Below are 12,483 nucleotides of genomic sequence, written 5' to 3'. Positions count from 1 at the left end.
GGTACTTAGCATGGCTATAATCCAATACGTAAGACACCCCTCCAATCCAATACTGATCCAGGCTTCCTTGATGGCATTGGTACAAACGTTGTTGAAAGGTCCCTCTATATTGAAGAAGGCAGGTAGGGTATACTGCTTGTACTGCAGCGGCCGCTCAACCGTGCCAATCACCTCGTAGAGGGCGGTTTCGGTGAATTTTCCTTTGAGGTAGGTATGCTGGGACTTAGAGAAAGGCGTTCTCTCCATAATCGTCCTTAAGTGGATGTCCAGGAGGCGCTCTAGGGTCTTCAGCACGAAAGAGATTACGTTGATTGGTCGAAAGTCCTTTGGGAAATCATGACCGCGCCAGCCCACTTTCGGTATAAAAGCAACTCGTGCGCGTCTCTAGAACTGTGATACGTATTACAAAGAGACGCAGCTCCGGTAAATTTCAACAAGCCACGGCACGACCCTTTTCTGCTGCTTATGAAGGATGATTGACATTATGCCATCTGGGCCTGGAGATGTATATGCGGAGAAGCTGTTTATAACGCAGCCGATCTTATCCTCGGTTATTACCAATTTGAAAGCCTCGCACAGCTGGGGCGCCAGCAAACCCTCTTAGCAAGGTTCTGACTCATAGTCCTCCTCGCTGGCGGGAAAGTGCGTTTCAATCAGCAGTTCTAAGGTTTGAGTAGAAGATTCCGTCCAGGAGCCTCGATCTTTGACTCCAGTTCGTCTGTCGTCCCAATTTTACCAATTTGCGCACCGGAGCGTTTGTTCTTAATTACTTGACCAAACTTTCTACAGTCGATCCTTCTGGGGTCTCTGAAGGGTTTGGAGACCTCTGATCCGAGAAGGATCTCTGGTCAGACACTTTCCAGTCCTCCACCCTAAGAATCCCATTGTCGGTTATTAGGATGATATCAAGGACCTCCTCGCAACCGTCAGAGTTCTCCGAACAGGGGAAATGGAAGGTTGGTGTACTGCCCCTGTTACACATCGATAGGTTTGAAGTGTTAATGAAATCAAAGAATGACTCACCTCTCTCGTTGATTTCCGAGCTTGTATTGGCGTCACAGCCTATCCATAGGTTGGTTTTCTTTGTTGCTATGGTGTTCGTCAGATGTTATGTGGTGGTGAGCCATGTAAGCCGAGGAAATATACTTATTCTCTGCCCCCGCCTGCTTCAACTTGACCACGACTAGGTCGCTGGAGCTCAGGTCCGGACACAGAAAAGCTTGCAGACTCTTCCTCGCGAGAATACATGCTCTTGGTCTGTCCTGATCAGCATCTCCTGTGCTGTGGAATAAATTAAAGTATTTGCTTTGGAGCCCTTTGGTGGTTCGGTCACTTCCGACCCAGGGCTCCTGTATTAGTGCGATGTTGATGTCTTCCTCCAGGAGGAAGATAAGCAGATTGGCCGAGGGGAACTTCGAGTGCTGCAGATTTATCTGCGTTACCCTCAGCATGATCCGCTTGTGTGGGGACCGTCGATCGTCATCCCCTCCAACAGCTTGTTGGCGGCGTCCATTAGATCTAGGTCGTCGTCCGGTTTTGCAAAGCGGAGCACTTTTACCGACAATGCGACGTTCAGCGTGGAGACTTGGAGAGTGTCTAACTACAGATACTTTGCAGATTACTGTTGGATACTTTTCAGTCTAAATCTCGCTGTAGAGGTTTCTAAGCCTGTCAGAGACTCCAGCTGGATCGCATGGAAACAGTTTGATCAATTTATCGAGGACAAACTCTCCGATGCGCAAATTGACAACATTGGGATGACAAATCAGGGTTGCCTTAAAAGGTACAAGTTGGCCATCAAGACTGTCAGGAAGCGGTTTTGCCTCGACTATTGTTATAATATGTAATGAAGTGCTAAATACAACAAGGCCCTGATTGAATATAGATTGTTCCGCCAACGATTATTCTTATTATTATTGAGCTTACGAGACTCTGTAAGGTTCTGGGCAAGGAACAAGCGCGTCTTTTCTCTGCAAATCCGTACGACTTTTCCAACAGCGAGCAGGACTGTGGGTGAGAGTCTTATTTGGAGGGTATGCAGACTCAGTCATGTGAGATTATTAAATTGGTAGTTACGGATGGTGCGATGGTTGAGGGGGTATAGTGTCAGCTTCTCAAACTTGGCTTGAATTAGGAGGTGGTTAGTTAGCCAAAGCTTTATATAAAATTTTGATTTGGAAGATAGTTGTCTTTATTAGCTAAAATACCGTATTTATATTTATTTTACATAATTATTACCCAATAAAGGAAACTATCTTCCAAATCAACCTTTTACTCTCAGTCCTGTTGCTCTGTGTTTGAATCCCAGTCGTCATGGGTGTCTGTGCTCGTCTTGTGTTTATCTTGCTGCTGGGGGCTTATCACTTGCGCAGTATTAAGTGTGATGATAATGAAACCGAAGCACGGTCTGACTGTGTGGATTATTTTTATTCCACTAAGGCGACAACAGGAAACACTAATTATTGAGGATTAAATCGGCGGGGCTGTTAGCAGCTTCTCCGCATATGAATTTCCGTACCCAGCTATGCTATAAAAACAGCAAGAAAGGGTTGTGCCGTGGCTTGTAGAGATTTGCTGGGGCTGCATTTCTTTCGGATACTCGCGGTTTTCGTATGGAAAGCGGACAGGAGCCCCCATGAGTCCGCGAAGGACTTTCGACCAATCAGCCTTATCTATTTCGTGTCAAGGACATTGGAGCACCTCCTAGGCATCTAGGACAATTATGTTATCCATGATATCCAAGTCTCAGCACACCTACTTCAAAGATAAATCCACAGAAACCGCTCTTCTTCATTATCAACCGCGCAACAACCGGTATCCGGCCTACGCCTGCCCTATTATGGAACTCCAGACATCCCGGGTTTGTCCCGAAGTCCACCAATTCGGCATCCCTAAAAGTTGGCTGGCGCCTGGTACGCCATCGCTCCATTTCAGGGGGGATATGCCACATCTTCTTTTTTTACCATAGATATCGCCCTTAGATGAGTTAAGTGACCCGCCAACTGCAACCTGTTGAGCCGGATAAATTTCATCGTTATATGGGCTATGAAATCGTCCATTCTCATGTAGGTGGCTAAAAATTCTTCGGAGGATTTTTCTCTCGAACGTCATGAAGAGTTCGCAATTTTTCTTGCTAAGAACCCAGGTCACCGAAGAATACATGAGGAGTGATGAGACGATTCGAGCGGAACAGTTTTGTAAGCAGCCAATAACTGTGCGCGGATTTCATCGTCTTAGCTGTTATCGGTTGTGATTTTCAAAATTATTAAGGGTCGCCAAGTTGTAGTCTCCTATCTTTATTGTTCTCGTTTGACCAGTACGGTTCGATGTTGTTGGTTCTTTGTTGTTTAACGTTGACGTTGCCACCATGTACTTCGTCTTGCTTTCATTAATGTGCGGCCTAAGATCTCGTGCCGCCTGCTCCATCTCGTTGAAGGTTGTACATCTCGGGTTGTTCCTAAAGTGGATAGTGCCTCCCCGACTAGCATCTGCATCCCGGATCATTTTTTCCAGGGTCAGGTTAAAGAAGACGACATCCCCTTGGCTTAAGCGGTTGTTGATATTAAATGATCTCGATGGTGATTCTGCTGCTTTTATCGGGCATCGCACATTGGTCAGGGTCAGCCTAATCACTCTTATCAATTTCGTTGGAATACCGAATTCTCTCATGGCCGTGTACAGTTTTACCGTGCCAATGTTGTCATGGGCTTTAAAGTCGATGAAGAGATGGTGCAACTGATGAGTATATCCCAACTATTTTTGCTTCACTTGCCGCAGAGAGAAAATCTCATCTGTTGCTGAATTGCCTGGAGTGAAGCGTCTTTGGTAAGGGCCCATATATTCTGAACATATGGGGTTATCCGACCTAGGAAGGTGTCAACAACGTGTTACCTCTATAACTATGTGATATCCCCCCATTTTATCTATGGGACAGATAATGCCTTGCTGTCGGCTCTGGCATCGAGTCGCTGGATAGGAGTGGTTAGAAGGTGGTGGTATACCCTGGTGACTTGTTGATATGCGTGTCAGGGATGTTTGACTCCGTGGTAAGTGAAATCGTGGAGAGAGTGCTAACAAAAGTGTGTCTGTGGATTTCATAAATGCAACCAAAACGAAGCTGATACCATTCACTAGCAAGGCAATGTAAAATATTATATATTATATTATATTGTAAGGAAATCGAATCTTCGGCAGAGGATAGTTCTCTGGGTGTACAAAACCGTATTTCGTCCCTTCCTTACGTAGGGTTCGATTGTATGGTGGTACGGGCTTTGTAAGAAGTGTAATAGAACTAAGTTTAATAGAATTCAAAGGAGCTCTTGTGGATTTGCTACTGGGTCTCTGCAGTCGTGCTTGGCCGATGTCCTTACTGTACTCCCGGATCTCCTCTCGTTTGACCTTCATACACGCTGTAGTTTGCAGTGTTGTCAGACTACCTGAGTTCGGATGTTGGACAGCGAGGCCTTACGGTCATAGTAACATCTTGAAAGTACCTCGGGAGCTTAGGACATTTCCAAGGGATTCCGTCACACGCAAGTCGAGGTTCACGAAAAATGTTGATGTGGGCTTTCCAACCACGGTGAAATAGAAAACTGGCGATGAGTTGCAAGGTTATGATACAGTTTTCTTCAACGAAGGATCGGAGATGGAATGTGGTGTTGTTGCGAGGGCTTTTTCGCCGAGATATACGGCCTCTCAGGATTCGCCGGCATATTCTAAGCGGAAGTACTGGGAACAATGAAAGTCTCTGAGTGTAATTATGCGGTGTTTCCAGCGATTAATTATTTGAAATAATAAAAAGCTTATTTTTTGTTATTCGCTAGTGTTGATATTATTATTTTTGTAAGTCCTTGTTAGCACTGATGAAGGGAACAATCGGTATTTGCAAAAATAAAAATATCAACACTAGCGAATAAGAAAAAATAAGTTTTTTGTTATTTCAAACTGAAAGCCTGCTAATGGTGGGGTACGAAGTGAATCCCAAGCGTAACATAACAATTTTGGCCGACAGCCAAGCGGGCACTAAGGCTTTGCACTCAGTGGAGGCATCCTCCAAGCTAGTGGGGCATTGAAGGGATCCGCTGAACCGTCTGGGCGGCATGGTAAAAGTTACCCTTCTCTGGGATTCCGGTCATCGGAGCATACAGGAGAATGAGCGGGCTGATGGATTGGCCAGGTGGGGCCTACTCCTGCCAGTCCATCGGTGGGCATAGTCTGCGCACTACTTTAAGCAGCCGCGGACTTCAGATGGTGAAAGCTCACCATATCGGTTATAGTAGATCGCAAGAGCTTTTGGGCCAGATGGGTGCAACCGCACCGGACACTAGCCTATAGGAGACTATGCCATCAGACTCCGTATTTCCTATTCGCATTCTAGAAACTGCAAAGAGGAAGAAGAAACTTTGAAGCACTTCCTTTGCGTTTACCCAACTCTAGTCAGAGCCAGGATGTGGGCGTTAGCTAAACAGTTCTTTGAGGACCTTCACGAAATTCGAAGTTGCAGGATGTGAAAGCTGCTATCCTTTTGTGAATGCTACGGGCTGGCTTTAAAAATGTGAGCCGGTTGGACTCTGCTCTTCTTGCTAATACCATATCTGTTACGGTCTTAGGAGTTTGTGACATCAAAACGGCGGACATCACCAATGAGTCCTGCGTGTTGTGTGTGTTTGTGGGACACTGTATCGTGGCAGGCCTGAACTAGTTGCTGGTTACCTGGTATGCCCCCGGCATGAGATGTAGCGAGAGTAGGATTAATTGGTCCAAGGAACGTACTTTGAGCTCATTGGTAAACATAACCTATATAAGTGTGCTTTCTTTAATCTCCACGGGCTATCAAGGCATTCAAGTTTAACCAGGTGATCGATATGGGTATGCCTTAATAAATTGAATACTTTTGGCTCGGACAATAAGGTCTCGATTTTTTTGGGTTCCCGGCCATGTTGGCTGAGAAGTTAATGAGGCAGTGGATGACTTGGCGCCAGAACCAGAACCGTTCTGTGGAATCGGGAAGGAGCTCATAGCAATTACAATAAGAAATATCCAGAGATCATTCATTCATAGGTTGAAAGTTATAAATCCAATTCAAGAAGAGATGCAGAAATTGAGATAAGTCCTTTGTGGAATAAATGCGCCGACTACACATACATAGTACCATATTTTATTATTATTTTTTATTAAAATTTAAATGTAAACATTAAACAATAATTTATTTCTAGAAAAAGTTATCAACGATGCAATTGAATATGCTGTTTCCGCTGCAAAGAAAAGGGGAATCGCTGGTAAAGAAGTTACTCCATTCGTTTTGGAGGCTGTTTCAAAAGTAACGGCCGGTAAAAGCCTGGAATCAAGTGAGTATTTTAAAAATTATGTTCTTTATCGCATACTTGGATAGTTTTTAGTAATTTTTACTTGTGATGGCGGATTTTACTGAATAGTGGTACTCAGTGCCAAGCATTTAGGCTCGGACGATCTTACCTATTTAAAAGATAAAGGCGCTCTGGTGGTGGTGGATGGTGGTAGGCTAATGGGAGAATCCGTCGAAAACTCCCCGCAACATTGAACACGTATGCAGAATGGTGAAGTTCTGCATGGTTTGAACCGGACTGTGTGAAAGTCTCAGGACACCGAGTGATACCATAAGAGATTTAGGTACAATACTTGCAGCTGACAATATTATGGGAACTACAACCGCCCGTTCGCGACGCCAAACTTTTTTGATTTCCCGAGCCAGTAGCACATATATAGTTCATATTCTTTTCCACATATTGCTATTATGCGTAATAGCAACATCAATAATATACGCGGTGCGACCCATTTTGTCAATTAACAGCACCTCAGGCTAGAAGTCTAGCAAAAATTAGATGGTCCAATGACTCTCACGCCGAACCACAAATTCTGCACTGGTCGGTTTCCATCCGATCTTTTATTATGAGCTTTTTATAAGCTCGGGTGGACACCACGCCGTCCTGAATGACATACATGAATCCCTCCGTCTCAGCAAAGGGTTTCCCAGCACACTACCATATGTTCGACGAATATAAATCGACAGATGCTTCCCAGCGATAATTCACGTGTTTACCGTGCATTGCCATCGACTTCCATTCATCGATCCGCTCTTGGTCCAATTTTACCCCACTCAGAGGATCGGAGGATCGATTTATTAAGTTAAGTGGAGATGGTCTGCTTTACAGACAGCCGCATGCAAGGGACTCACCTGCTCTTTACTGTAAAAATAAACGCGTAGAGGGTCAACTTGGTGATGATGTTGTGTTGCCACGTCAACCACGCCCTCAGGCTCATCTGCTCCACGGCAGACTTTGAATAATGCATTCGGAATTTGGACATAGTTATCCTTATACTCTGCTGGACGTTCTGCAGATCGGTTTTCGTTCTCGGCAATATTCTGAATGCATAAGCCAGTGAAAGGATAACGAATACATGTAAAACCAAAGGGGACCCAACGAATCCCCCTGAAAAATGCTTTTCCATATATGGATAGGCTCTGAGGTGTTGGCACCCTCAGATGTACGCACTAATAAGGTGGTATGCCACCTTTCTATGGTTGTCGCCAAAAACTTTATTAGTTTGGGATCAATGTGATATAGATATGGGACATCGATTAGCTAGGTACGCGCGACGCTGCCAAAAGCCTTGGCATAATCGCAACTAAAGAGGTTTCTTTGGCTTCTGGTTGCTTGCCCTACAACTACTGAGTCGATAATGAGTTGGTCTTTGCAACTCCTTCACTCAACTCGGCAGTCCTTCTGCTCCTCGGACAGAATGTTGGTGGTCTCGTGGTGTACATTGACCTCTCCACTAATAATGGACGCTATGAATTTGTAGAGGGTGGTAAGCAAGTAATCGACCTTGTGTCCGCGAGGTCCTGCATCGTATCCTTTTTAGGGACAATGTAGGTAATTCGCGCAATGAAGAAGTGTGGAAATTCCTCTGGCCGACTCATGACCTGATTCATGCTATGTGCCAAACCGATTGTGTAGACTGATAAATTTTTTATACCAGAAATTCTGCACCCGATCCAAACCAGGCCCTCTCCGATTATTCAAACTGTCTATGGCTTATCGAATCTCCTCTTCGGTAACTTCCGCAAAATTCATACCGGTAAAATCGGCATTATCTGGACGCTGTGTTGGGATTCGTTAGGTGATCTGAAAAACTCTCTGGAGTATTTTGCATTCTGGACACGTCTGGAGTGACTTTTGCTATAACGTCGCAGCTGATTCCATACGGTAGAAAATTTATGTTTTAGTATGTTCAGAATCTCAACAGTGGGTGTCTCACTGGAGATGGCACAGTTCCGGTAAACCCTTTGCAATTTATTTTTCACTCGCCGGCTGGCATTAGCAGAGCTGATTTCAATCAGTGCAGCAAAATCCTGTCCCTTCCAGATGAATTTTCCATGGTGGACCTCTTCGGTCACTCAAACCAATAACGCGGAAGCCAATCTTCTGACCTTGCAATCTGACAGCAGCAACTGCATCACAATACACAAGTGATTGTAGTTGCAGCAGCAACATGTCAGCACACAATCGAGATGAAATATCATTAGTTTGAGATAGAATTCTCGGATTTGCTGGAGGTGCATAGACCCTAGAAATACCTGGTCTATGCAAAAGATCTATTTGAAAGAACTGCATGCCCGCTTTTTGGAATTTGTTCCGAACTTCAGCGGAGACTTAAGTTGGACAATGAAAGAGAGTGTTTCGGTGAGTACTGAAACTGTTGCCTACTTTGCGGCGTGGTGTTGTTGATGCCGGCGGTTTTGCCCCATCGACTCCTTGTCATCAGTTTCCACGATGACCTCGAGTCGCGGCCGAGATTGTTTCGAAGCGAGTAATGAAGCGGTACTGGTTTGCGACCCGTTGAACAATCATGTGCGCGTGTTGAGTGAAACGCTCGACGAATATTTGGTTCAACAAGGGGCGGTAAGATGATGCACCTGCCCCCGCCGTTATTTGATAGTAGGACTGGATGATAAAGAGGTTCATTTGCTCAGTCCACTTTATAAACTGCCTACGCGAACCTGCTGAAGTGGTCGCTACATATTGTGGCGAAACAGTTGCAGCAGGCAAAGCCATGCTTTTGGTCATCGTGGCGTCTTGACGTCGAACCGCCCCATGATTAGTGATTTCGACGCTGTGCTGTCCACTATGGGAGCCCGATCCAGTTACCAAGTCAGACGACTCCCACCAATTATCCATACCGGACCTTAAATTTCTCCCTCCTTTCATTTTTGGATTTGGATTTTATACTCAACTGCCAGGTGTGGTGATAGCTTCCTCAATGAGTAATCTGTAAGAATGCAAAGTTCCTGCACTTTCGTCACATACTCCCTGAGGCACCTTGGGGAGGGGGGGGGGGGTCGTACAGCCATGCAGACTGAAGCTATCCATCTCTCCTCCTTTCACAACCGGGCTTGGGGCCGGCTATGGCGGGAGTTTTTTATTCTGGAGTCTCCAGTTATTGGAATGTTATATCCATATATAGCGTTTCCAAGCGTACTCGCTGCATAACGTAGTGAAATCATTCCATAGACTGATAAGTACAGTTTGCGAAAGTAGTTTAGCGAGATTAAATTGCTCTTAGTTGTTTAAAGAGGATAAACGCGCTTCATGAAAACTTTAAGAAGGCAAGTCTTTCTAACGTGAGACCAATCCCAAGAGGTAATGTGGTTAGCATTGCCCTCGCTCGAGATTACTACTCTGATTTGACTCAGGTACTCATTCACAGCTGAGTCGAATGGCATCCGATATCCAATCACGATAACAAATCTTTCTGTCACAAGTGAGATTTGAGCCGCGACCTTCCGCTACGACAGCCCAGTGTTCAAACTACTTGAGCCATCCGGACACTGCCTGAAATTTGGTCGTCATTTTTCCGAGAGCCAGTTCCATAACCGGATTTCTCGAGAATATTCCTGCGTCCGATCCGTTTTCCAAGACTGATCCGCTGGAGAAGATTATTAAATCTATAATTTCGAAAGACTCGTGGCCATTTATCGACCATTCTTCTCTTTTGGTGATTGATGGATGCTTCGAGTGCTGCGGTCGACTTAGTACTAATTGGTTCAGCAACCGAGCCAGCACCTTCCTGTTACTAGCAAAGTTCAGTCTCGATAACCAGACGATGTACGCATACGACAAAATGGGTTCAATTATGGATGTATACATTCAGTAACTCTGCGTGATGAAAGTCCCCAGGTCTTACCTATCGCAGTCTTACTGCACCAGAGCAGTCTTCAGGATTTCTGATATTGCTCCTGGATATGGTACTTCCACATTAGTTTGGTGTCAAAATTTACTCCTGAATGACTGTTTGTATCAGCTTGATTTCCGCTCTTAACAAGGTGGGTAGCACCGATAGTCTGGACTGCAAAAGAAGACTTGGCCGTTGCTGACCAAGCCCTCTTTGCAGCCTTTTGGACGGAAGAGTTGGGATCGTCAAAAGACCGCTGCAGTTTTGGTTTGCCCTTAGCTACAAATGCCCTGGACGATTCTTTCTCCTCAACATTAGTGAAACTTGCGGGTTGTGGTTTGCCCGGAGGCAGTTTGCTTTGAGGCATTGTTTTTCCCGGAGCCTATTTGCGCCTCTGATGACAGGTGCTTACTCGTGGGCAAGAATTTAGCATCAGCAGATAGTGCCGACTGGAGTCCGGGGTCAAGATTACTGAGAAAAAGGTACTACTTCGGCTTGTCTGTTAAGCACTGGGTCCCAATTGGATTGGTTACCACTTGAATAAGTCTGAGCCTAGGCTCAGGTTCTCCATCGATGAACTCAGGGTTGTCCCCTCACTCAGAGCTGGATCTTAACAATCGAAATTTAATTTTTGCCTTTGTTGGGTTCTATTTGGTTGCCACGGACCTTGTTTTACTGGGGAAAATAAGTCGATTTCGGCAGAGCTTTTTGCTGAGACAATGTTAGTTGAAATTGGGCCCGTTTAGTGTTACTACAGACACCTAATTGTTGGAAGAGATTCTTTTGTCGTGATTGTTTTTCTAGTGCTAATAGAGTATTCTAAACCTCTGCTGAAAATATGCTCACCGATTTTTCAGAGTTCGATCTTTTTTTGATTTTCTTCATTATCCTGGTTGATGAATTATAACTTTTTGTTTCCTGAAGATCATGTGATTCACGTAAGAAATACCTCCCCCCCGTAATTAGAGCAATATAGCAACGGAAATAGATAGTAACCAATTAATCTGCGGATTTAATTTATCTTTTTATTTTCTTTTTTCAATTCTTTCAGATATCGGTCTCATTAAAAACAACGCCTACGTGGCATCGCAAATCGCCGTTGCGTTATCGAATTTGAAAAACGGTCGGGAAAACGCGAGTGAAAGTGATAATAAAGAAAAAGATGAAACAAGAAAAAAATCTAATGTTCCGGTTAGTAAATAAAATTTTTCAGATGGATTTTTTTTTATTTCCAACGTTCCCATTCCTATTGATGCATTTCAGGTGGTAGTAGGAGCGTCTATCTTGGATATTTGCATGATGTGCTTAGAGGACGATCTTAAGGTAAGTAATGGCTTTGTTTATATTTTTTTAGAATTTTTTCAAATGGATGTATTGTACCCTGAATCTCGCAGTTTCTCCTCTATTTGATGCGCAAGATTGTGAGCATGATAGGTGGTAGTCATTTAAATGCGAGTTCTCAGAAAGAAGAAAATACATACTTAGGACATAGAGTTTCAAGAATAATTTTGATGCTACACACAGTTTGTCTTTAGTGATATTGCCTTAGTATTATATTATCATCAGAGAGTCCAATCCAAACATCACTAAACATCACACCATCACTTGGAATCACAACAAATGCCGTAGAAATGCGTAGAAGTGATGATATTACTCTTGTGACAACTGATGTTTGGTAATCTCCATACCGATATGATATCATATCGCGTAATATCAGGAAATATACTATACTACTTCGATACATCATAACACTCATCCTAGTATAAGCGGCAGTGGCAAATATCAAGTGCTGATACCGAGCGTAGCTTGTGAGTCTTTTTGTGCTATGATTCCTTGTGATGTTGGCTAGAAGAATGATTTCAGTTTTGTGTGTAACTTTTTAACAAAAGAATAGAAAATGCAAATACTTCCAAATGATAAGTAATGCCCGTTCATAAGAAGTGTGATTCCGCGTTCTTTCCATGTGAAAATATCTTATTATAGTACATCAGAATCTTTTGCTTTTTTCTTCTCTTGAATGTAAAGTTCAATATGCATTCAATACCTATTGAGCATTTTGTATTTCGTGGCATCAATTTTCTCAAAACTGATGTGATATCACTTCACTTTAATAGGTGATGAGTGATGCTTTGTGCATCTCTAGAAAATATGGATGACATAATACGAAATTCGAGATGTTAATACTTAGTAAACGTCTATGATGTGCACAACTGTGGTTGTATAAGATTTAGTTATGATTCCTATTTACAGATGGTTCGATATCAGTGATGA

The 12,483-nt window shown here is 43.8% G+C and overlaps 1 protein-coding gene across 1 annotated transcript in view; it reads left to right on the top strand.

The window, feature by feature from the left end:
• Positions 1 to 11,622, top strand: part of LOC119660011 (pseudouridine-5'-phosphate glycosidase) — a 68,435-nt gene extending 56,813 nt beyond the window's left edge. Inside the window, exons 6-8 of the mRNA XM_038068390.1 lie at positions 6,216 to 6,347; positions 11,264 to 11,403; positions 11,476 to 11,622. Coding sequence (XP_037924318.1) covers positions 6,216 to 6,347; positions 11,264 to 11,403; positions 11,476 to 11,622 — 419 coding nt within the window. The remainder of the gene's footprint in view (positions 1 to 6,215; positions 6,348 to 11,263; positions 11,404 to 11,475) is intronic.
• The last annotated feature ends 861 nt before the right edge of the window (positions 11,623 to 12,483 follow it).

This window comes from Hermetia illucens, chromosome 6 (genome assembly GCF_905115235.1).
Source record: "Hermetia illucens chromosome 6, iHerIll2.2.curated.20191125, whole genome shotgun sequence".
NCBI lineage: Eukaryota > Metazoa > Arthropoda > Insecta > Diptera > Stratiomyidae > Hermetia > Hermetia illucens.
The sequence above is the reverse complement of the archived record's forward strand: the minus strand, read 5'-3'. Positions and strand labels throughout refer to the sequence as shown.